The 26,496-nt window shown below is 42.4% G+C and overlaps 1 protein-coding gene across 1 annotated transcript in view; it reads right to left on the bottom strand.

Annotated features, from left to right (window-relative positions):
- The window catches only part of Znf277 (zinc finger protein 277), a 96,385-nt gene that overhangs the window by 40,777 nt on the left and 29,112 nt on the right, over positions 1 to 26,496 (bottom strand). Inside the window, exons 2-4 of the mRNA XM_055624132.1 lie at positions 6,231 to 6,432; positions 1,648 to 1,736; positions 425 to 507 (exon numbers count right to left, since the gene is read on the bottom strand). Coding sequence (XP_055480107.1) covers positions 425 to 507; positions 1,648 to 1,736; positions 6,231 to 6,432 — 374 coding nt within the window. The remainder of the gene's footprint in view (positions 1 to 424; positions 508 to 1,647; positions 1,737 to 6,230; positions 6,433 to 26,496) is intronic.

The raw sequence follows: 26,496 nt of genomic DNA, 5'->3' as shown, positions 1-26,496 counted from the left end.
GGACCAGGTGGAGAGGAGAGAGGGGGCTACAACTGGGAAGTAAAGTGAATAAATACATAAACTAATTTAAAAAAATCTTTAAAAACAAGGTTACAAATTTAGTTTGGGTTAGCTGAGGGTATTTCTCCCCGACGGCTGCACCTAAGTGTGTGCCGAGCACCGAGAATGCCAGGACAGCACACAGACTCTGCTTATGTTGGGGACAACTCGGGGGACAGTCAAGGGTCCTCTCTGCATTTCTAATAACACCTTAGCCTTTATGCTCAAATGGGGAACATTTTCTGTTTTAAGACGTGTATGTGTAGTCCCTTATTCTTATTCTGTGGATATTTGAAATTTTCCTTTAATAAAAGTGAAAAACGAGAATAACAACAGTGTTTTTGTTTGTGTTTTTAACATGCTGTTCATACTTTACAATTCTTACCAGCCTCTGTTTTTGAAGCTCTTCTCTGAGGATTCTGTCTTCTGGTAACACATCACATAACAAAAAATAGTTGTCTTGTTCTTCTGTTGATAGATCAGGAAAATAAATGAGAAAAGTGAATTTTTTCAGGAGTATTTACTTCTTTCAAGACATGTGGCTATGAAGCAGTGAAGATGGTTCGGTCAGTAACGTGCTTTCTGTATGAGCATGGGAATCTGATTTTGGATCCTCAAGACTCACTCAAAAGCTCAGGCGTGGTGGATCCCTGGAGTTTTCTGGACAGCTAATTACGATAGTTGGTGGGCTACAGGCTCAGGGAAAGACTACTAAAATTTGTATGCCTAAAGAAACTGATCAAGAAGGAGGATTCTGGCTAAAATGCTCAATCCCCATCCAGAAAGGCAAAGAGGATGGACATCAGAAGAAGCAGAAAACAGGGAAAAGTTAGGAGCTTGCCACAGAGGGCTTCTGAAAGGCTCTGCCCTGCAGACTATCAAAGCAGATGCTGAGACTTATGGCCAACCTTTGGGCAGAATACAGATAATCTTATGAAAGAAGTGGGAAATAGTAAGATCTGGGGAGGACAGAAGCGCCACAAGAGGAGCAACAGAACCAAAAAATCTGAGCACAGGGGTCTTCCCTGAGACTGACATTCCAACCAAGTGGCATGCATGGAGATAACCTAGAGCCCCTGCACAGATATAACCCATGACAGTTCAGTCTCCAAGTCGGTTCCATAAGAATGGGAACAGGGACTGTCTCTGACATGAACTGATTGACCTGCTCTTTGATCACCTCCCCCTGATGGGGGAGCAGCCTTACCAGGCCACAGAGGAAGACAATGCAGCCACTCCTGATGAAACTAGGATCAGAAGGAAGGAAAAGAAGACCTCTCCTACTAGTGGACTTGGGGAGGGGCATGTGTGGAGAAGGGGGAGGAAGAAAGGAATTGGGAGGGGAGGAGGGAGGAAGGTATGGGGGGATACAAACTAAATAAAGTGTAATTAATAAAAAAAATAAGGTAAAGGGTGGTAGAGGCTTGTGGCTTACACACACACACATCCATTAGAATCTGGTATAGAGTTCTGATGTGGATTTAGTTAAGTAAAGCAAACATACACATCAGTTTAATTTCAGCTATCATGCAAGAGTGAGTGTAATTTAAGAGTGAGATTATTTCTCTGATTTTTTGATTTACATGAATAGTCAAGATATATACTTACCAAATGGAGCTGTGGAATTGATTCTTATCACACTGCAAAAATCTGTGATGGGCTGTTCAGAGAATCTTTTCCTCCAGTATAAAATGTACCTAAAAATGACATTCAAAAGGATGATGAGATTCAAAATACAACTCTTAAAATGATAGTATTATATAAGAATGTCTAATTGCCTCCACACCAAAAAGCAGATGTTAACTAAAGCTGCTGGAGAATTTGTAAAGAGAAAGGCAGTGAGGCACTGCAGATGTATGAGATAGATATTTAATAAAACCAAACCACCCTACAAGGGCATGGGAATGACTAAACCTCGCTGTTGTGAATTCAATAAATAGGTATTTAAGGAAGCTGGCTGGCTCGGGGCTCTCATCCAGCCTGTGTTAGTAGTGAAGATGCTGGATGCTGAGGCTAGCCTCAGTTCTGGATCTTCAGGCCTCCACCTTCCAAGTTCTGGGCTTACAGGCAAGGGCTACCACACACAGTTACGATGGATTGTTATAATGTGATATGAAGTTTTCTAGAATGGTATTGATGGTTTACATGCATTTACAGTGGAAGAGTTAGCGTGTGCTCTTCCTTCTCTTCCAGAGGGTTCTTGTTTGAGTCCCAGGACCCACATGGTGACACAAGCAGCTGTAACTCCTGTCATAAGGTCTGATGCTCTCCTCTGGCCTTTACAGGCACCAGGCATGCACATGGCACACAGACACACAGGAAGGTAAGATACCCACACTTACAAAATAAAAACAAATCTTTAAAAAAACAAGAGCCATATATGCTTATGACACCCAATGAAAAGAAGAGCGAGTGGTCATCTTCTGCAAAGGTCAATGTAGTGAGATAACAGCATACATCTCACATCTGCATAATTAGAGAAACATCTGACTGCCCACACTGTGCCTAAAATAAATCAAATGTAGCCTTTGGAAAACAGCTGAGCTAACACTTTATAGTTAATGAGCAGGGTTAGAAGTAGCATATGGGCTCAACATAAAGGCAAATCATAAGACAGCCCTGCACATGTGCTGAAAGACAAAGAAAGATGACATGATTCAGCCACGCTACTCCCACCTCAATTTATTTATTATAACAAGATGAGTTAGAGTGCTACCTCATAGACCAAAGGGACCAACAGGGGAATGTGATCTTCAAGAGGATAAAGGAAAAGGACCAGTTGACCCCACAGTGGATGCTCTATTGTACTATACAAATGACAGATTAAGAAAAGCAAGTTACACTAAAGAACCAAAGCTTCATACAGAGTTGGAATTTACTGAAATATTGGAAGAAAATAGAAAGAGTAGGGATTTAGACATTTAAAATAGCTTGCTATAGCACCCAGCAGTGGTCTGCCAGACGAGGCTCAAAGCAAATGCTGCGAGGATGTGGGAGAGTACTTGGAGACAGAATTCTGCAGGTTCTCTAAGCAGCCAGCGACTCCCACATCTGGTTCCCTTTACTCTTTTAGCTTATTTGCCACCACCGTGGAACTCTAGGGATAGGAGTTAATGGATTAGAATAGTTTGCGTTGAGAGATCTGAGGAAAAGAGAGGATCATGACATGAACTAGTAAATAAATAAAAATGGACAACAGCAAGAATGGGACACATGAGGAAAAGAAGCCAATGAGCAAGGGTAGGATAGAACCACATAATTTAATTCTTGTTCCTTGTATCTAACTACCTGGCAATCTTAACATGGAGAGGATCTTTGCTTATAGAGTAATGGTGATTTCACCTCCAGATCAGAAAACGAGAGTATTAGCTCAGCTTGAATTACAAAGACTGCCTGTGATTCACCATTGTTCTGTGGCTAACTCACTGGCTTTCATTTGCCTTAGATGCAGAAGGGACTGTGTATCCCTCAAAGATAACAAGAGAAACAATCTACGAAAGGATAAAGCATTATTTCCTTGGCCAGCTTCAGCAGCTTCCATTCCTTGTTAATCTGTACAGCTATTCCTGTTCTCTTTATTAGCTGACTATCCTATCCTGGAAAAGAGGGGTGAGGAAGAGGGAAAAAGAAAGACAAGGAGCTCAGGCTGGGCAAGCTCAGTCAGTAGAACATTTGTCACACAGATTTGTCACCCGAGGCCGGGTACCTAACATCCAGCTGAGAGTTGTGCACCACATCTCTAAACCCCAGTGCTACAAGTGGTGGCAGGTGCACAGACACAGATTCCTGGAGCTTGCTGACCAGCCAGCCTGGCAGAATCAACCAACTCCATGTTCACTGACAGACCCTGTCTCAAAAAGTGAGCTGGAGAGCAGTGCTGAAAGACACCTTGTGTTGACCTCTGCCCTCCACACGTGTGTGCACACACACTTACACACAAACATGTACATAACAGACAGATATACTCATACACACATATGGAAGACATTTAGGAATGTTCTGCTTAGCACACGTCTACTACAAAATGGTGACATAGCTTAAAACAATATGCTAGATTCTGTGCTAGAGACATCAACAATAGGACATGAGTTGGTTCTCCAAACTGAAACATGCAGAAATTTGTGCTCCTGACTAAATATATCCATATATTGCAGATCCAGGTACCTGAGAGAACTGACTTCTCAGGAGACAAGAGGGCCAAGTTCTCAGGGGTAGCAGTATAAAAAACCAAGAAGAGGTTCGTTGGCGTCAGCTGATACTTTAATGAGCACAATCAAAACATACCGTTTAAGCAAAGCTGGCATCTGTAGCCAGTCCTATATATACCGATTCCATTTTAGATCTACAACCTGTTAAGGTACTGAGAGTGCTGCCTACTTGGGATGCTTACCTTTGGAAGATGTTAATAGACCCAGGAAGTTACCTTCGAAAAACGGTATACACAGATGTCTGGAGAGTGTGGACCCTAGGTCCACCTTTTGAACTACTGTAACTTCTTTTCTTTCTTTTTTGTTTGTGTTTTTTTTGAAACACGGTTTCTCTGTGTAGACCTGGCTGTCCTGGACTCACTTTGTAAACAAGATCTGCCTGCCACTGTCTCTCAGAGCACTGGGATTAAAGGTGTGCGCCACCACACCCAGCCGTGACTTACTTTCTAATGAAAAGTCCGAACATCTTTCTCCTTGTGGAGTGAGCGTAAGGAGTGAGCTGAAACCGGAGGCAGCTGTGTTTCTGTACAGTGGCCACATCCTCAAACTAATAGCTGGTACTAATAATGTGTTAATCAGGAGCAGTGTTTGTTCAGGGACACGAAACTGAACTTAGAGTTGTCCGGCCCTTGTGAGACTCACTTGCAAGTGAATTATTATCGCTGACTAAGTACTATAGCGCAGGTAGGGCACAGTATCCCAGGGCCTGGGTGTTTGTAAACAGCAGGCAGAAAGAAAGAAACTCATGGACAGATGATTACAGGAGCAAAGAAATTTTTGTTTATATGGTATAAGAGTAAACAAATCATTTTATAACAAAGAAAAGATGAGTAAAATAAGACACACCCATTTAATATTCTTGTCACAGCTACTTGGGGGAAGAAAAGAACTGGAAGTTGTCTAGCTTAAGAAGGGTCTTAAATGAACAGATTTGTATACATCTTGAAAAAAGTATTATATTTAGGAAAGCTCCCACAATACTGCCAAAACAATCACCCTGACCATTTCTAATTTAAAAATAAAGAATAATTTAAAAATAAAAATAACAAATGAGGAGAAGCACAATGTGTTGGTCTTGAAAATATGCAAAAAATTAGTTTACCAGTTGGTGACACACATCATTCACATTTCCTTGCCTATGGCCAGGCAACATCAAAGTCTAGTGAAAAAAAAACCGTACATGATGGCTTTAGGCCCCATACAGACACAGAGGCTTGCCATGTACATTCTGTGTTGGGATCAGGCAGCTGGGAAGGACGTCAGAAACAGAACAGCTGGATTATTCCTGCAGGAATGCTGGCTATTCCAATTCAGACAAACTGTCTTTCTACAAATCTAGGTAATATGGAAACTTGAATGAAATTTTCTTAAAAGCTAAAACTTTTAAATAAATGATAATTAGTTTTCAGACTAGTATAAAGGCCCACTAAAGACCGAAGCTACAGCTGAAAGACTGCAATTTCATTGACAATCAAAATACAGATACATTTTGGCTCCCATATATCAGACAGGCAGCAAGTGCTACTCCTACCTGAGGGCAGAGAGCAGTGCTTGTCCCATGTCACAAGGCTACCAGGTTGCTAGGCTGGCCCTGCAGGACAGGCTTGCCTGCTGACATAGTGTGCTCCACTGCTAGCAATACAGCAAGACTGTGGTTCTCCCTGGCAGTGACATGAGTGACATGAGAGACAGGCTGCACTGGAATTGCAACGCGGGAGGCCACGCTCCCCTTTCTAGTGGGACATAGCCCTCTCATAGTCTCCAAATAATATGTTCTCGGGAATCATCTGAGTCAACACCCACTATGAGGTTCTAATTAATCACAGTTTCCATGCTCAGAAATAAAAGATGGAAATAAAAACATTCTAAGACACCCCCAAACATGACCTTCCATATATCTGTAGAGATTACTTCCTCTGTAGACTATACTATCCTCTAGTCAAGAACGAATTTAATTATTTTATAGACAAAACCAAAATTTACCTTTGGAAATCTGCAACCAGTTTCACATCAGCTATGACAGTCTTATGCTCAATAATCATGTGCTTCAAAAGTTTGTCTTGTTCAGCCACAGGAAAATGTTCTTCACAGAAAATACAAGGCACAGATGGAGGCCCTTCTGAAGTGGTGGGGCCACCTGGACTCTCTGGCAGGGAAAGCGGCTCCAGGATACAGTCTTTACCGTCTGTGAGAGGCACGAAAGAGGAAGAAAGAAAAGCTGAAACCAACTTAGACTTCACATGGATGAGTTATTGCCTCCTGCACCGAGAGGAGCCTGAAGACATTTTACATATTTTAATAAAAAGACACAGCAGCACAGAGACCCTTACTGCCACTTTAAGCCCAGCTACAGCCATACTGCAGGAGAGCCCACAGCCCGCTCTTTGCCCGGATGGCAGAAGCCTTGTCAAGGTGGCTGGTGAAATGTTCTGCTTAGGTCCTGGCCAGTGGCTGCAATTCTGAGGACTAGCAAGTAGAAACAGTAACAACAGCTGGGCTAGGGTCCCGGGTGACCACGTGACTCAGTGAGCCACCACACAGCTCATGCCAGGCTTTTTCTAACACATCTGAAAACTTTCTTATCTCTAATCACATGCTATGGAAGAGACACACCTCCTACAGTGGCTTAGAACAGCATGTACTCCGAGTCCGAGGTGGCAGCCTCTGTGTTCTGTCTGTCATTGGCTCATTACACAAGGAGCATCACAAGCAAGCTTTTGTGAGACAAGTGGCGGACAGTACATACACAGTGAACACTTTCCTTTTCCTTCTATCACCCACAGAATCTTCAAGTGCTTTTGTGTCTTTGATTTTAAGGCTCAAACTGAGGCGGTTGTGTCAGGACCTCGCTTTAGTCTTCCAAGGTGGAAGCCAGGGCCTGGCATCTCAAGTGGGTAGTAACTGCCAAAGGAAACTGGGGTTCAGCCTTTGCGTTTGCAGAACGAAAGGAAACTTTTTCAGAAAGGCATAACTGCTGGGCCTGGTGGTGCAGGCCTACAATAGCTAGGCAGGAGGCTGAGGTAGATCCCAAGTTCAAATGTTGCTGGACTACAGAGTAAGTTCAAGGCCAGCCAGCACAGGCAGCGTAATGAGATCCTGCTAGAGCTGAAGATGCAGAGCTCGCTTGACCCACGTGAGGTGTCACCACATCCTAGTATTACAAAAGAGAGCGTCTGCAGAGGAATTTTGGAGCTAGGTTAATACCAATATTGTCTTGTTACATTTTATTTCTTACTTTTACTCTTATCCCATAATTTAAGTCACTCTTAATTGAGTGATATTAAAGTCAGCTAGGTCACACAGATGTTAGCACTCCATCACTACGTCACAAACGCCTCCTGTGGAGCTGCAACTGTGGGTGCTCTGTTCCATACTGCACGGGATGAGCCCGGCCATCCAGGCTAGAGTGCTCACAGCTTGTAAGAAGGTACGAGTGAGTTAACAGCCTAAAGAGAACAGGCAGAGGACATTCAGGGAAAGCCAGAAGCGGGAAGGTTCACAGAGCAGCGGGGCAGGGAGTGTCCCGGAGGAGGAGACTTAGTACACCGTTCTCCCACACACTAGCCAGATTTAATTCTAATAAATTAAACTGCTCATAAGTTCATAAAATTCTGTATTAGTACCAAGAGATGGTATTGGGTAAACATGGACCAGGGAGAGTATTTAAAATATGCAAGCACTATGGAAGCACTATTAATGAAAAAGCTGTTGGCAGTCCTCTGCCTGCCAGGACAGCCAAGGCAGCATATCCAGAGGTACAGGTTAACAGATACTGGCTAAAGTGCTGAGGGCAAGGAGATGTGCAGCACATTCTTCTTCCCAAGTTTGATGGGGTATTTGTAAATTCATTCTGTCTGAAAGCAAGCATATAGAAACAGCAACCATCACCCTGATCAGGATGGAGTTTGGGGGACTTTCCTGCTGGTCAATCACCGGCAGGGCGTTCCCTCAATCTTAATAAGTTATCCTAAGTTATCCTAAGTCCAGCTTCCAGATGACAGAACTGAGGTGGGAAAAGTTAAAAGTAGTATTTTATGAATACGGTTCAGCCTGAACTCAAACACATTATTCCGCTTTCAGTACCCAACGACATTTTCCAACTTGAATTCTTCTCTAACACCTACTTTCAATGCTGTTTTGAATGTGTATGTATTTATAAGCCACTTTGAATTTATGTGCATTCCCAAGTGTCCTGATACCACCTCTACTGGCAGTTTTTGTTCCAGGCTCAGTATCCCACACTTTCTTCCTCAGAGACTCTCTGTAAACCCTGGTCTTCTGTGGCTCCTGTTCTTCCCTTTTTATGGCTATGCGTAGCTTTTCATTTCCTCAAGTTATTCCTGAGTGAAAAGACACAAAACTCACATGTACTGAAACAGAATCACCTGTCACAGCAATGGGACAGGAGTGAAATCATGGATGGGAAAGTCAATCTGAAGAACCTGTGGCTTGGGAATGACTGAGTGAATACAGGAACTGGAGTTACTATGTACTTCAGAACAAATTGATCCAACAGAATACTTTTATACAGGATTTGACTCTGGCCACTTAGTGCCTTGCTAACATGGTAACAGCACTGTCTGGAGTAATTCATTTCCCTACTTGTCTCCTCTTTGCCCCTTCCATGGTTGATCCTGGGTGGCAAGGGAAGTCCTTGACACCAAACAGATCTGATGTCCACCTGACTAGCACCATCATGCTGTGGAACACCCTGTCAAACGGGAAGCTTAACTCAACCAACCCTCACAACAACTCTTTTTTTTTTTTCTGGCTTAAACCCAGGTACATTTATTATTTTTTTAGTTGAATTTTTATTTTTATATTAATTACAGTTTATTCACTTTGTATCCCAGCTGAAGCCCCCTCCCTCATCTCTTCCTACCCTCATTTCCTCCCATTCCCCTCTCCAAGTCCACTGACTCTTAACAAAGGGCTTCCATTTTGATCTCTACCTTATACACAAGGGCACTAAAGAGCTCTTTGAGCTAGTGCTGACTGCTGCTCCTTGCTAGAGAGAGGACGTGGACCCACACTCTGGCCGGAGCTTGAGCACATGTGATCAGTATATAATGCTACAGAGGAAGTCCTTTCCTTAGAGGAGGCAGAGCCATATCTGCACACCATTTATTTACTTACTTGTAATTTTAGAGTTTTATTTTTTTTAACTATTAAGTTAGTATGCCAAGAATTAGATTTGCTGTCACATTTTCATACATGTCATTTTATTTCGTTTACATTCATTCTCCTGCTGTTCCTACCCTGCCCATGCCCCCATTCCATTTTGATGTTGTAACTGGTACGAGTGGGTTAGAAAGGGGCAATTCTCAAGACAGGTAGACTTACCTGAAAGAATAGTACAGATGTCTAAGTCTGAGGGCTGGAGGGGTGGGCAGAAGGAAGAAGAGAGTATAAACAGTAACCTAAGACTTCTTGGTTACTGACTGGCCACTGGGAGTGAGGGAAAAAGGGAACAGGAAGAGAGGGAATATAACCACTCTCTTCGGGAAGTGCACTGGCTGGTTCTGTGTTAACTTGACACAAGCTAGAGTCATCAGAGAGGAAGGGGCCTCAACTGAAAAAACGCCTCCATGCAATCCAGCTGTAAGTCATCTTCTCAACTAGTGATCCATGGGGGAGGGCCCAGCCCACTGTGGGTGTGGCCACCCCTGGGCTAGTGGTCCTGGATTCTATACTAAAGCAGGTTGAGCAAGGCACAGGGAGCAAGCCAGTAAGCAGCACCATCATGGCCTCTGCACCAGCTCCTGCCTCCAGGTTCCAGCCCTGACTGAGTGCCTGTGCTGGCTTTCTTTGATGAAAAACAGTGATACGGAAGTGTAAGCCAAATAAACCATCTCCTCCCCAGCTTGCTTCTGGTCATAGTGCTTCGTTCAGAGACAGAAACCCTAAGCCTGCTGTATCAGTTATTTACACATGTATCTCTACTGCTATGTTTGTCTGTAAACTCAAGGTCAGGGGCTTATTTTTATGTCTTATATAGACTACAGTGGCTGGAACAAAGTTGGAATTTGACAAATGTTTGTTAAATGAAGACATGAAGGAATGAATAACAGGCCAGAGGTCCTTTGAACTTGAGTTCTGCTGTTAAGTTTCTAGGAAAGTCCCATTTTAGGGAACACCTGTGCCTGTCTTTAGTGGAACTTTTTTTTTTTTTCCCTTGGAATTAAGGGTAGTCCAGCTGCATTTACAGCTTGATCTTTATTTAGTGCTGGGGCCCTGGCATAACAGGCACAATGGCAATTAGTAGTGATTAGAAATGGAAATGAATTCTAAGCTAGAAACAAGCATTAGTTAGTGTAGCAGTCATCATTTGTCCATTTTTACTTTGTCCTTTTGTTGAGACTGATCTGAAACCCTTGCCCAACCTTGGTATGTTACATTTTATTGGATTTTAACTTTAAACAATACTCTTCATGGATGGAAGGATACCTTATAGCAAACAGCAAGTGGCATTTTGGAAGCACAGTGAACAGACCTGGGCCTGACTACCCGTTTGAGAGCCGAGCAAGTATTTTTAACTGAGAGCACTGTTTCCTGTAGATGTCTTTTTCTTTCTGGTGCTGGGAGTCAAACCCAGGGTCTTGTGTATTAGAGATCTTTTTAAAAATACTGACTTTAGCCCTCAGTTCCCATAGAGGAAGCTCAGTTTTACCAAGTAGTAGGCCACACACAGGTCCCCAGAAACCAGTGACTCAGCAGTAACAATGTGTCTTGAGCTCAGGAGGAAGTATGGCACCTTCAACGCTGGAACAGCCTACAGATTAGGCGGCAAGGCAAGACAAGCTATTCTCCCAAACACCAAGCGGTTGGTCAATAGATGTAACTCCCGTCCCCTGTCAAACAGCTTGTTTAACCCCAGCGTATCACAGCTACATTTTATTGCATGGTAAAAAGACAACAGATACAGCAACATATAACCCATTGCTATGTAGGCTTTAAATCTTAAAAAACAGAAGGAATATCTGTAAATCCAGCTCCTTTCAGAAAAAAGCCAAACGCATCTTAGAAATTCTGCTTGGGCCCCAAACTTACTTCATATGTATGTGAACAAGCTCTCTGATTTAGTTCTCACTCTGAACATTAACTGTTCAGATGAACTATGTGAAAAACAAAAACAAAACCTCCATCTCCGGGAAGGTGAATTTTGAAGAGATCCTATGCTGAGTATTGAGGGCTTTATTGATTTAGGATACGAGCCCTGAAATGTCAAATGATTAGTCTCCGATAGTGTTTCTTCAAGTGGAACTCCTATGTGAGTCACACTGTGATTCTGTTAGACAGAGTCTGATTTAGTAGCTATGGCAGCCATGGAAATGTGCCATTCAAATCTCCTGCCTTGGGATAACTCAAGGGCTGTGCTCTGAAGCGCCACTTGCAAAGGCAGCAGTCCACAACAAGGGGGTGATATCTGACAAGAAGCCCCTCAACCCAGTAACAAAACAGAACTCAGATAAAAGCCAGCCAAGGCGCTGGAGCAGATGCTCCAAAGAAGATAAATAAATAGCCAACAGGTCTATAAAGCAGGCCTCAATATTATTATTAGGGAAATCAAAACCACATGAGACAGGGTTTTAAGCTTGTTTTATGATGTCCATTAGAAAAAGAAAAACAAACCAAACAAGCAACCTGTTTAATGGTTCCAGAAACCACTGTAAATGTACTGATCTCAGGGTCTCTGTCTTCCTGCCTGTGCTTATTTATCCATTTATCCTGAAGTAGTGAAGATAGGATCTCAAAGATGCCCGCAAGTGTTAAACATAGTAACAAAGAGGTAAAAATAACTGAGAATAGGTCAATTCAGTGAACATGACTCAGCCTCAAAAAAAAAAAAAAAAAAAAAAAAAAAAAAGAGTTCAGGGCCTTAGAGATGGCAAAGCAGCTAACTTGTTTCCAAGCCTGATAACCTGAGTTTGTCCCCTCAGGCCCATATTGTGGAAGGAGAAAACCAACTCACAAAATCTGTCTTCTGAACTCCATGTGTGGGCTGTGGTATACTCGAGTGTAATGAGAGGGTAGAAATCCATGCTATGCTACAGCATGGAGGATAAATCTTGAAGGCACAGTTAAGTGACACAAACCAGAACAGAAAGGTGAGCACTATGTAAGTCTATGTAAAGGTGGACAGACTGACAGGAGCACACGGAATGGTGGCGGTGAGGAGCAGGGAGCCAGCTGTGGAGTCTCCCGGGCCTGTGCTGGGCGTGTGGATGAAAGGGCTGGGGCCATGTGCTGCACAGCTATGTGCACACAGTTACCAGTACTGTGAGTTTAGATTCTGTTGTGTGGGTGTGTTCACGCAACAGATTTAAGGCCAAGTTAACAGAAAACCTGAAAAGAAGAAAAGTCAAGCAACTGAAGGAAAACCAGAGGACTGGGCCATTAGCACTATTGAGTGACAATGACAAAGCTACATCTCCCAACCTGTTTCCATTACCCAGAATACTCCCCTGGAAAACGACTGTTAAATGAAGGGTTAAATGAAGAAATTGGCAGAAAACAAAGGATATGGGTGTTATGCTTTCAACCTCGTAAAAGCTGAGTCTATTGTTTGAAAAGCAAGCAAGCAAAGTTTTATTAGGATGCAGTGTCCTATTACTTCCTATTTCTGTGATGAAGACCATGACCAAAATAAACCTGCGGAAGAAAGGGTTTATCTGGCTTGCATGTTCCCATTGCAATCCATCAAGAGGTGAACTCAAGGCAGAAAGGAGAAGGTAGGAACAGAGCAGAGGTTATGGAAGAGTGCTGCTTACTGGCTTGCTCAGCCTGCTTTGGCCACCTGCCTAGGGATGGCACTATCCAAGGTGGGCTGGGCCCTCCCACGTCAATCACTAATACCCTACAGACTCGATGACAGGCCAGTTTAAGAAGCACTTTCTCAGTCGAGCTTTTGTCTTCCAGATGACTATCCTGTGTCAAGTTGACAAAAAGTTAGCCAGTACATAGAAAAACATGAATTGCTCAAAAGCTTAACTTCTTATTTCTCCTGACAATGAGCATGCCTGTATATCTGAGATGGGCATTGTTTGTAGTGATGTATATACTAGAAATTCCTGTGGGCTGATTAAAAACACCAGTTCCTCAACACAGAGGTAACAAACAGGGGAGCCTGGGCTCCTAAACCAAATCAAACCCACTCTACTCCTATGTAAGCTGGTATTTGTATACCTTTGACATTTCTGTAGCACATTATAGTAAGAAATAAGGGGAAAGCCACAATATATTTAATGTACACAAAAGGGAAGTTGAAGGATTTATAAGCCTCAGAGACGATGCTGATATCAGGTAATCTCCACTCATCTTAAATGTGGAGACGACTCAGAACTAGCGTCATAGACAACTTCCTAAGATATAAGATAGGAACTATAGGATCACGGAACAGTCCCGGGCCTACCTGGAGTGGCTGTCCGAATCAGCCAGAGTTACAAAGAGCTTATCCAAACTGCAGGCCCCCACACCTGTGGCCACTAAGCTCTCAGCATGCGTGCAGCAAGTGGCCATCAAGTTTCTAGTGTGTTTAACTAATTGAAATCACCAGGAGGAGCTGCTTAGTCTTATCAGGTTTCACAGACTAGTTCAGAAGTCAGGGTAAATAGACACACATGTGGTTTATATTCTCTGAGGTTTGTGGGTCCAGTGTGAAGGTGTTTAAGATTATATACATGTAGAATTTCCTTGAAAGATGGTTGAGGAGGACTATAAAAAGTTTAATTACCACAAATCCTGTTTCTATTTTTCCTTTACTTGATGTACTATAATGTACAGAGTGTTAGGTCAGCATGTTCACTATTTTTATTTTTAACATGTACGTGAACAGTGTTTTTAATGGCTCTCCATTGCTGTAGTAGGTGAGAGAAACATAAAAGCACACACACAGGCTTATTTTAGAGATCAATGGACAGTTGGTCCTTTATTTTTGTTTCTTAAGGCTAAGATGAAAATACCCAGACAAGAGCAACTTTAGGGGAAAAAGGTTTACTTGGCTTGTAATCCTAGGTTACAGTCTATCCATTATTGCAGGAAGGTCAAGGTGGCAAGCACTTGAAGCAGCTAGTTTTGCTCAGTTTATACGTTCGTATCATTGAGAGCAAAGGGGAATGACAACATGTGGCAAAAATCCTGCCTTAATATCAAAGCCATCAACAAGGCCAATCTGTTTAGTAATACCCGGATTTCTTTCTTACGTGGTCCCAAAGCACTGTGCATCTACCACATTCTGCTAGGATGGGTAGCGAAGCTGGCTATTTGTAGATCTGTTTTTTTTTTTTTTTTTTTTTTTAATTACACGTTATTCATTTTGTATCCCCCCATAAGCCCCTCCCTCCTCCCCTCCCGATCCCACCCTCCCTCCCCTTTCTGCATGCATGTCACTCCCCAAGTCCACTGATAGGGGAAGTTCTCCTCTTCTTTCTGATCTTAGTCTATCAGTTCTCATCAAAAGTGGCTGCATTGTCCTCTACTGTGGCCTGGTAAGGCTGCTCCCCCCTCAGGGGGAAGTGATCAATGAGCAGGCCAATCAGATTATGTCAGAGGCAGTCCCTCTTTACATTACTATGTAACCCACTTGGACACTGAACTGCCATGGGCTACACCTGTGCAGGGGTTCCAGGTCATCTCTTCTTTTTGTCCACACAACTATCACCACATTCAGATGCTGCTGAAGGCGGCCTTGTGTGTGAACTCAGAGAGCAGGGGAAACCTCTTTTCCACTCACTATGATTAGACAGGGTATTTTAGATGACACTGACTATCATCCTCTCCAGTATCATACCAACAGAGTGACTTACAGTCCCAGTCCCAAACTCTGGCTTCTCTTTTTCTTCTGTGGCACATTTGTTTTTAGTTTCAAAACTTCCTAAGGGTAAAAATATAGTGACTAACTCCCCCCCCCCTCCACCGTGCGGTTTAACCTCAGGCAACTTTGGATAAAACAAAATAGGAAACAAAATTTGATGGTGGTTTCATTTCTTAGATTATATTATAATGACTAATTGTGCTTGTTAACTCAATTGGACGGAGAAACGCTCCAGGACTACAGAGACACAGAACAGCAGGTGCTCAGCAGTTAGGATGTAAGAGTGCTTGCTGTTTTCTCTAAGTTCAGGAGTTTGGTTCCTCTCATCCATGCCAGGCATCTCACCACAGTCTGTGACTCCAGTCTCAGGGATCTGAGACCTTTGCAGGCATGTGGATACATGTTCACATGATGAATACATGCACAGACTAAACATACAAATAAAAAAAAATAAAATAGGATTTTTTTAAAAAAGTGTCTGTGAGGTGTTTACAGAGAGGACTTATGGCAGGGGAGGCTCAGCCTGATGTGGGTGGCAGCACTCCATGGGCTGAAGTCCAGCACTGACCAGACAGGACCAGAAGAAAGCAAACGGCTCACTGGTAGTCCCCGTTCTCTGCTTTTGCTCTATACGGATGTGAGGGAGCAGCCTCACGCCCTCACTGCCATGGGCCCCGCCAGTCCTGCCAACAGGTGTCCTTTTCATGATGGATTGTACCTCAAACTGTGAGACAAAGGAAGCTTCCTCCCTTAAGGAGCTTCTTGTCACCTATGTGTTCACAGCAACAAATAATGAACATGGCTATCGAGTATCCATGTTCCTGGGTAACACATAATACCTCCCTATTTTAATTCTCTCTAGAAGGGGGAACTAGTCCTATCTACTTGATCAATGCAAGAATAACAAGAAAGCAGCAGCTGCTGGGAATCATACAAACCCATGGCATTTTAAAGGAAATAAACTGTAGGAAAACCAGCCCTTACAGTATGGTCAGCATCTGAGTTGTACACCAGTTCTGCCACTTCTAAAACATGCTTCAAGACACACACATGAATAAGTGTATTCATTTCCCTAGAAGTAAGTTCTCCTACTGGAATGCTCACTGTCAACAAGAGACTCTGATTCTAAAAGTAGATGAAGGATCATACCATATATTATATAATTACATTAAATATTCTTTCACATCTAAGATACTTCCTCTGCTGCTCCTACTCTACACTTTCAAAAATACTTGCAAGCATTTAAATTAAGATTATCACTCTCACTTTAATAGGGCATAGCCAGGATGCTGAAGCACTGAAATAAGATTATCACTCTCACTTTAATAGGGCAGTGCCAGGGATGCTGAGGCACTGAATTCAAAGCTGGATGTGTGACACATTTTAATACATTATGGGTGTTAAATTCTTAGCTATTACCTTCCTTTGCCTCTGCTTTTATTTTTTATTTTACTTTATTTTGGACAGGTTTCCTTTAGTCAGGGCAGTCCCGAACTCCTAATCCTCCTGCCTTCACTTCTACAGGGCAGGCTTGGGCCACAATACCTTTTCATTCTGTTTGTTCATTTTGTTTTGTTTTCTGTAACCTCCCCTTTATTAGTAGAACACAGAATGACTTCTCAATGGTAAAACTGTATAAGCAACGGCAGACATTAAAATCTTAACCTTAATTAATGGCAAATGTTATTAGTCATAAAAACTTACAGCCAGCAATGGCAGATGACCAGTGTAAGAGAAGAGATGGAGAAGCAAAGGCTTTGGAGCAGGAATGGACAGAGAAGGTGGCAACTCCTCTTATTTATTTACTCAACTCTAATGAGGCAAGGATGAACAGGAAGACAAAGGCAATTGTCACTGAGAAAAATCTGGTTTGTTAACTGGCCCTCTTACATATGCTTTCCAAGTGAGTGTAGGCCTCCCAGAGACTTCACCCACATCCGCAGAGGGTGTGTTCTGTGTCATTTAATTTATTCAATTTGACAGGAAATTACTTTAGAATTAGTATTCTAGTTAATATTTTAATGAGATGGGCTGGCAGCTAGAAAATTGTAAATTACCTACCTGATGCTCTCTTTTAAGTATAATTAGTGGTTTGGATAGAATCATAATTTTGGGGGACTAACATATCTCTATTTTCAAAATTAAATGACTAAGTCATATTTTTATTTTAGTGCTGGTGTCTTGATTCATTAACATGAGTAACTCTTTAGACAATCAGTTATTTTTATAAAAACAGTTAAGGAATAACTTCCAGGCTCTAAAAAGCCTCGACATTAATAATTAACAGACTTTCACAGAAGTTCTGCATATTGCTTGTTTACATTGTTTGAGAACACGTGGGGAGATCAATCTCTATGTAAAACATCTTTCTGTGGAAATACTGTTAGCTCCTTTACTAAAGAGAAGATTCTTTGTTTTGTTGCTGACTGTACATTTCTCTAGCTTATGTCCTAAATACATTCATAATTTAGAATTAGGTCAAGTCCTGCTTTCAAATCAATATCTACGTTGAGTATATTTTTCAGAGGCTATATTCTCTACTCTTTAGGCAAGCAAAATTTACCACCTTATTCAGCAAATGCCATACCAATTCTAAACTTAAGATAATTCACACCAGTTCTTTGCTCTGTTTTGAGAAGTCACTGTTAGCAAGGATTACTTCAGCCTCACTTTGGACGATGCTTGTCACTACTGTAGTAGAGCTAGACCATGAGCCTGTCTGCTGGACTAGTCTGCGCTAGCTACATATGCTGATGGTTGACCCCAAGGGTTTTAATTGTTGAAACAGTAACAGGCCTCATGGTAACAGTCTTCTTCATAATAAAGCAGTATAATAAAGAGTAAGGCTCTAAACACATCCAAGAATAATAAGTTATTTCTTAGTCTTGTTTTTTTTTTTTAAGATAAAAACTTAAGGTTATAGTTGATATTCAGCATATACCACAATATAATAAATGTTTAACAACCAACATGTCTAGGCAAGGGCTATGCAAGACCCCACAGAGCCAAGAAAATGTCAGAGCTGGATTGGCTCTAGAAACCCATGTTTCCTGGCAGAAGCTGATCATAGCCATATCAACACAATTTAAAGTATCAAAAAACACTAAAGGTAGAACAAGGCGGGCATAGCCCAGTGAATGAGAAGCCGGGCAATGGTCTGGTCTTATTCATAGCATTTTAAACAAATCCTCTTTTTTCAAGTTACTTGGATCTGTTAGGATTTGGGCTGCTTTTATGCAGACTTAGTTCTGAACAGTCTTTTAGGGCTTTTCTGAACAGTGAAGAGTTGGTCATGTTCAGAGCACTGAAAGCACATTTTTCTTCAGTTTATTCATCCATCGTGTCTCAGTACCATAAGTCCTATCTCTGTGACACACGATCTTCCAGAAGTCTGATGTCACGAATCCTATGCCCATGACAACACAGTTCTGTAGCTGACTACATCAGGAAGACAGGCTGAGGGGGGAGGGTGTGTGTGCAGGGAGCAGCAGTGCTGGGTTTGACGTTCAGCACCCCACATACCAAGCCCTGAGGGTGCTGGCTGGGAACCCAAGCACTTGGGTAGAGGCAGAAAGACAAGATATTCAAGGTGACTGTAGGATACACAGGGCTATCCAGATCAGCCTGGGGTACACGAGACCCCTTCTAAAAATATGAAAGACAATATAAACAACATGTAACAGATTTCAGCCTTGGCATTTCAGTGGGCCACCTTTCCCATAATTTACAGCCAACATTACAAAAACGAACCAAAAACTGGTATGAAACATTTCTGAAAGGTGTTTCAGCCAACCTACACAGCACATTCTGTAAATGACTCATATGACAATAAGCACTGAATTTTGCCAGCAGTTAATCTGACTAGCACTGACTTAGGTAACGATGTCTAAATGCAACCTTACTAAAAATGACACTCTAATGAATACTTTTAGTCATTTTGATTCTCAGGCAGCGACTCTGAGCCATGATGGTCCATAGGAATCAGCTCAGGAGCTCTCAAAACATGCTGAGTTTTTCATACAGAGATTCTAATGCAATTTCTCTAGGATAGAAGGGCTTTGTTTTATGTGAAACCACAACCACCGTTGTAACAAAAACCTATTATGATCAATTATGAGACTTTATAAGTTAGCTAAAGAAGATAAACCTTTGTGGATAACAGTTATTTTAGAAGTGGTACTTTGTGATGAATAAAAGTGTATCTTATAGACAGGAAACTGAATAAAAAAAAAGATTTTGTAGATAAATAAATCTTCACGTGTTGATATTGCTCCCTTAATAAAAGTTGGCTTCATATACACTGTAAACACAAAAGATAATTGGAGAAAATCTGGTAATTTCTAGGGAGCCCTTCCTTATGGCAAGGAGGAGCCTCAGAAACTGCTATTTTCTTCAAGCCACCTACGGAAGGTAAGCTGAGCGTGCATATCTTACTGAGAGAGATCTATACTCTTTGGACCAGATACTTAATTTTGATAAAGCTACAGTCTTCATTGAAAGCAACAGCCCTATCTCCGGGACGAGCTAGAAACGAAGTGCAGTAGAAACTCCCAGGAATCTAAGGGGTTGACCCTAGCTAGGACTCTTAGCAGTCAGGGACACAGAGCTTGAACTGGCCACTCCTGTCACCAGGCAAGACTTCCAGCTGTGGGCCTGAGACAGCCACCCAGCCACAAAACCTCTGACCTACAACTTGTCCTGTTTACATTATGTGCCGGGGAAGAGGTGGCAACACAGCTGTGGGAGTGGCCGACCAGTGACTGGTTCAGCTTAAGATCCGCCAGACAGTGCTTTCCCCAACACTGTCTGAAGGGCCAGGACCCAGAGGCCGAATAGCCCAAAGACCAAGGGTAGAAAATGATTCCTCATGGTGCTCTGCTTTACTCACAGACTGGTGCCTAGCCACTTGTCACCAGAGAGGCTTCACCCAACAGCTGATGGAAACACATTCAGAGACCTGCAGCCAAAATGAGAAAGAGTTTGGGGAATCCTGCAGAAGGGGTGGGGAAAGAGCGTCGGAGCCAGAGGGGTCAAGGACACCACAGAAAACCCACAGAGTCAACTGGGCTCATAGGGGCTCACAGAGACTGAGCTAACAATCAGGGAGCTTACACAGGACTGAGCTAGGCCCTCTGCACATATGTTACAGTTGTGTAGCTTGGTCTTCTCGTGGGGCTCCTAATGGTGGGGGAAAGGGGCTGCTTCTGACTCTTTTGCCTGCTTTGGGGACCCTTTCCTCCTTCTGGGTTGTCTTGTCCAGCCTCCATACAAGGGGAGGTGCTGAGTCTTACAGCAAATTGATACGCCGTGTGGGAGGCCTGCTCTTTTCTCAAGAGAAATGGAGGAGTGGATGGGGGCACTGGCTGGAGAGGAGGGAGAGGACACTGTGGTTGGGATGCAAGAAAAGGAAGAAAGGAAGGAAGAGGGGAGGAAGGAAAGAAGAAAGCAAAGCCCTCAAAGAACTACGCTGTGAGGATCAGAGTATGAATCCAAAAGTCCAAGGATATAAAAACCCAGCTGCACGTACATACAACACGGGCTTAACTGAGTCAGACTTCTCTGTCACAAAGGCCCACTGATCTTAGGGAGCTGTCATTTTTTTCTATTTCCTTCATAAGGAAAAAATTCAGTGTGTGATTTTTCACAATGCAAAGTTTTTCATGAATGCATATGCAGTATTAGAGAGCAAACACCTGGCTCTAACAGCATTTTTAGGGTAGGACACACTGGATGAACAAGGCCACTTCTGGTAGCACAACTCAGCCTCTAGACTACAGCAGGCCTTAGATTCTGAGAGAGGGTAGGGTTAAGGAACTGGGCTATCCCACATATTAGAAGTGTGATTCTGGAACGGTGCAGGGAAAAATCACAACCCCACCTTATGGGTATTATGTTCCAGTAGCTTTGTTCCTTCTTAGTACGTACCGATGTCCACGATGCCAAAGCACTGGCCAACTTCATTGTTGTCATACCCAATGCAGCCAAGTCAACAGGGAAGCTCTGTTCCTCCCCACGCAATTTCACTTCATTTCAGCAATGCCACGACAAACAACATTTCGATACCAGAACACACTTTGTAGCTAGTTTTACTACAGGGATTTGCCTCTCCCCATTTTCCAGAACTATAACTGCCATACACCAAGAATAAAACTACTAACTGTATAAAGATAATGCAGCTTTACTTAAAATTCACCATGTCCAAGTCTTGGAGGTGCTGACTCAGAAAAATACAGACACCAAAGAGAATCAATTCTAAAAGTGAGAAAGTCCCCTGAAAATCTACATTAGACAAGATAATGCTATCCAAGTGTGCAGGAATAGGTTCATTTTCTCTGCCAATAAAAGAATTAAAGCGCAGGGGAAAGTGTTGCCAGAAATTATGGAGAGTCCAGGTAGAACCATCATACGATACTGGGGAAATCAGGGTCCCTTCCTGGGGTTCTCTGTCTCATTGATAGAATTTAAGACTGATTACAAATGAAAGTTTGACAGTGGACTCAAAGGGAAGCTTAGGAACTGTTTAATAGAGTTTAAAAGGACAAACCCAACACAGGCAAATTGTTATTTTCACAGCTGCCTGGAGGGGCAGCTACATGGGATGGTTTTAGAAAATAGTGAAGCCCAAAGCACACTTAAGCTCCGGCAACCGAAAGAAAAAGACAACCAAGAAGAATACCCCTTTCTCAGCAGTATTTACCCAGAAAGTCAGCTAGAGCAGCTGAACCTCAGGGTGGATCACAGGGACTGTGATCACGTCTTCCTCTTGGCTAAGACTGGTCAGCTGGTCAGATCCCTGGGCCCGGGACAGCTTGTTTTTCTATAGGCATCTTGCTTGAAGTCCACACATAATTACTGGTAGTTTTGTTAAGTGGTAAAAATTATAAAGAATTTTAATGTCATCCCAGCACATGACAACTCAACTCCATTTCCACACTTCTGAAAAGCTGGTCAGTTGGCGAACAGCCTCACCAGGCGACCACTCTGAAAGGTCTGTCAGTTCCCACACAGTTCTGCTTCAGCAAATCCATTGGTCTCTACAATTTCTCACACCCTAAATAAAACCAGTAGTCTGCTCTTATTAAGAAAGCCCATGCCTTAACCCAGAAAGACAAATACAGTATATAAAGTAGCCTTTTCCAAGGGCAGAGAGGACGGGAACTCAGGAAATTTGACTCGAAGCTCCAGGCTTCAAGTCCTAAGATTCAGAGCATGTACAAAAACATTTGGATCCTGATGGAACACCCTTGTTTTCCGCCTCTGCTCTTTTCTTTTTCTTCTTCTTTTTTTAATGCAAAATAAGGGCAGAACAGTTTATTAATTACGATTAAAGCAGAGTAATTCACTGGAACTTCAGAACCTTCTGCTCTAGAGTTTTCTTTTTTCCTTACACTTATCTCCACTATCTTTTTCTCATTTGTTTTCTTCCAATCCATTACTCTGCCTCCCCTTTAGGTCTTTCATGTAGGCAGTACTGTAGTACAAAAGATTGTAGTTTCTAGAGATTCAGAAACAAAATTTACCCTGCCTACAAGATGTGCAGGGATAAAAATAGAGCAGAGATTGAGCGAATGTCCAACCAATAACTGGCCCAACCTGAGACCCACCCCATGGGAGAGAGCCACCCTGTCACATACTCTGCTGTGCTTGCAGACAGGAGCCTAGCATGACTGTCCTCTGAGAGGCTCCACCCAGCAGCGGAACAAAACAGATGCTGAGACCCACAGTCAGACACTGGGCTGAGCACAAGGAGCCTTGTGGAAGAGTGGGGAAAGGATAAAAGGACCCGGAGGGGACAGGAGCTCCTCTGTTCTTTTCTTGACAGCAGGAATGTTGTTACATTATAATTACAACCATGATTATTTGTCACTGTATTCTACCTTTTAAAAAAAATTCGGCTGTGACACAGGCAAATTATTCATTAACTTCACAATCAAGTTTCTATATATAAAGGACTTTCATACATCTACTGTGTGTGTGTGTGTGTGTGTGTGTGTGTGTGTGTGTGTGTGTACATGTAGAAGTCAGAGGACAACTTGTAGGAGTTAGTTTTCTCTTTCTACCACGTGGGTCCCAGGGATCAAACTGAGGTCATCATGCTTGGTGGTAAGTACCTTACTTAGTGAACCATCTTGTGAGAACATATTATTCATGTCTCTGTCTACCTCCTACCTACCTACCTACCTACCTACCTATCTATGTATATACCTATCTACTATCTATCTATCAATCATCTATGTCCTATCTACCTATACTCTATCTACCTACTTATCTCCTATCGCCCTATCTATGTATCTATGTATCTATCTATCTACCTACCTCCCCAGAAGAGATCTCCTGGAACTGGATTACAGGCAGCTGTGACCTACCCAATGTGGGTGCTGGCAACTGAACTTGGGTTCACTGCAAAAGCAGTGTGCACTTTTAACTGTGGAGCCATCTCTCTAGCCCCCATATCCATATTTTTAATTGAAATAATTTCTAATATAAGCTTGGAAGAGTTTAAATTTGAATGTCAGGGTATTTTTGTACTATTAAGACAACATTTTTATTAAAAACATATAAGCCATTGGAGGTTGGGGAGACGGCTTGGTGAGTAAGAACCCTTACTATGCAAACATGAGGCGCTAAGTTCAGGTTCCCAGAACCTACACTGAAAGCTGTGTGGCTTTGTGTGCCTGTTACTCCGGTACTGGAGAGAGAGCAGAGGGGAAACAGCAGGACTGCTGGTGCTCAGTGGCCACTACCATACCACAAACAGCTGTGAGGTACAGCTTCAAGGAGACACCGGGTCTTAAGGGCATAAAAAAGAAAGTGACAGAGGATAGCCAATGCTCTTCATTTGCTTCCGCACATGCTCGTACGGCCAAGTGCACGAACATGGCTACACACAAGAACAAGTACCTATGGAATTTTATGTATACAATATTCTGAGACACAACCCCAGAGAACAAAATTTTAACATTAAATTACCTTTAGTGATATTATGAACTTACTAGCTTTTAATATGCAGATACGGAAAATAAATCATGTATAAGTGTGCGTGTGTGTAGGTCAGAGGTCAATACTGAGGATCTTCCTCAGTTGCTCTACAACCTTCCTTTTTGCGACAGGGCCTCTCACTGAGTCTAGGGTTCATGGACTAGCAAGACCAGCAATCCCTGGGCACCCTGTTTTCTCCCAGCATCTGAGTAACAGGAGCATGTCTCACTCAGCTCTTACGCGACTACTAGGAATCCGAACTCTGAACCTCATGCTTGTGGGTGGGCAAAGTAGGTTTGTTTTGTTTGTTTTTTAGTTTTTCTGACCAGTCCATCTCTCCAGAACTGCAGAAAAATTAAGGCAATAGACAATTACTTTCCTACGCTGAAAGAAAAAGCATTATTTTCCATGAGAATTAAAGCTCTGATGTTCTCTTTGAAATAATGATAGCCCCTACAATACACTCTCTTTGACTTTTGTTCCGAGCTTTAATACAAAGCCGGCATTTCTGGTTGTTAGCTTCGTAGTTCTGTGTCATAAATCTGGGCAAGCAGTTTAAACACACGGCTCAGCAATCCTTTCTTCTTAAATTACACACGGAAGTGTCTCAGCAGGCTGGTAAACAGAACACGGAGAGAGAACAACTCCAGGCTGCAAGACTAGATGGTGGATGGCAGGAGGGAGGAGAGCCCAAGAGGCAGGGGCTGGGCACAGTGCAGGCTCAGTGAAGAGATGCAAAGCAGTGGGTTAGAGAACAGCAGATTCTAGAGACAGTGAGCAGTTCTTTGTCATCACGGGCTAAACTCTGAGCAGAGGAGGAAAGTTCAGCAAAGGATAATGCATTAAACTTTGCACAGTGTTTTAAGTTATTAGAATCATAGGCTGTTGCTGCTTTCCCTATCGGCCAAAGGATGCTACTGAAAAAGTAAGTATAATGACTTTATCTGAAACAAACGATCTTCCAGGTCACCTTGCTTTCAAAAAAGGTTTCCTATTATAAAAGATCAAAATGGAAGCAAACAGCTTGAAGAACAGGTGCTGGTCTTCAAGAGGATTAAACAAATGAGCTTGGGTGTTTTTTAATGGCGACAAAATTATGTATAAACTTGCAAAAACAACCACAATTCTGGAGGGGCCCATGAAGGTTAACGATTTAAAGGAGTTGGAGTGAAATGTTATATAGTGCACGTGGCATACAAGATGAATGTCAATAATCAGGTTAAAGGTTAACGCTCGAAAAATTATCCTCCATCATCAACAGCAGCTATCATTGTCTAGAACAAAGCAGATGTAGCTATAATCACTATATAGAAAGAGCTGCATGTGGGTATATAAGAACCTGAATTTCAACATCCAGAGCATATAAAAAGCTTAATGTGGATTTAATCATTTTTCTCCTTCAACAAAAAGCAGATATAGCCGGCCACATGAAAAGCCATTTGTTAGCTCTTTATGGACTACAGCAAATTTATTTTTTCATTTTCATGTTTTTAAAAATGCACCTCCAAACTTCCTGTTAGGTCAACAAGTTTGCAAAAGGTGAAAGGAAACATAGTTGGTCCCTGGATATGTTATTAATTTCCAAAAACCCTCACCAACATTGAAAATTTTGGAAGTTTCAGCCAAACACCTGTGGAATCAGATGATGCAAATAAGCACTGCATTGCAAAGGGAACCAAGAAGACAGGAGGGAGACCTGAGCAGCGGCAGGAGTTATGATGGCTGCATTTCAGGGTGTGGCAATCTGCCCAGGCAGGAGGCACTTTGACATCTAAACCCTGGTTAAGGGCAATGTGACCTATTATCACAAGTTCCAACCTCTCTTACTCATGTGTATCTCTGTAACTGGTTTTCATTTATATTAACAATTCTATAAATCCAGAAATAAATATTAAGATTAAAACAAAACAAACCAGGGCTGGAGAGATAGCTCAGTGATTAAGAGCACTGGCTGCTCTTCTAAAGGTCCTGAGTTCAATTCCCAGCAATCACATGGTAGCTCACAACCATCTATAATGAGATTTGGTGCCCTCTTCTGGCCTGCTGGCATATGTACAGGCAGAATACTGTATAAATAATAAATAAATAAATCTAAACAAACAACAACAAAAAAACCCAAACATTTTAAGCTTGTAAACCCTGACCCCTGGCTGAGACACGCCATCAAAGCCTGCAAGCCTTCACTTGAGGCCAGCGGAGGAGGGAAGGCCGCCTCCATCCCCAGGCTGTTCCCAGCTTCCCGCCTGCTCTGACTGCTTCTTCCTTTTAGGGAACTCGTAAGCGCCTTCCACTCTCAAGTATAATTTGAAAGATACAAGTTTAACTAGTAACTAAGACTGGCCCTTTCCCAGAAATCACTTTCTTAAAAAAGCAAGACTGACACTTTATTCATGAATACCCATCTAAAATAATAATAATAATAATAATAATAATAATAATAATAATAATAATAATAAT

Source organism: Psammomys obesus, unplaced genomic scaffold (assembly GCF_907164565.1).
Source record: "Psammomys obesus unplaced genomic scaffold, mPsaObe1.curated_primary_1811, whole genome shotgun sequence".
Classification (NCBI taxonomy): domain Eukaryota; kingdom Metazoa; phylum Chordata; class Mammalia; order Rodentia; family Muridae; genus Psammomys; species Psammomys obesus.
The sequence above is the reverse complement of the archived record's forward strand: the minus strand, read 5'-3'. Positions and strand labels throughout refer to the sequence as shown.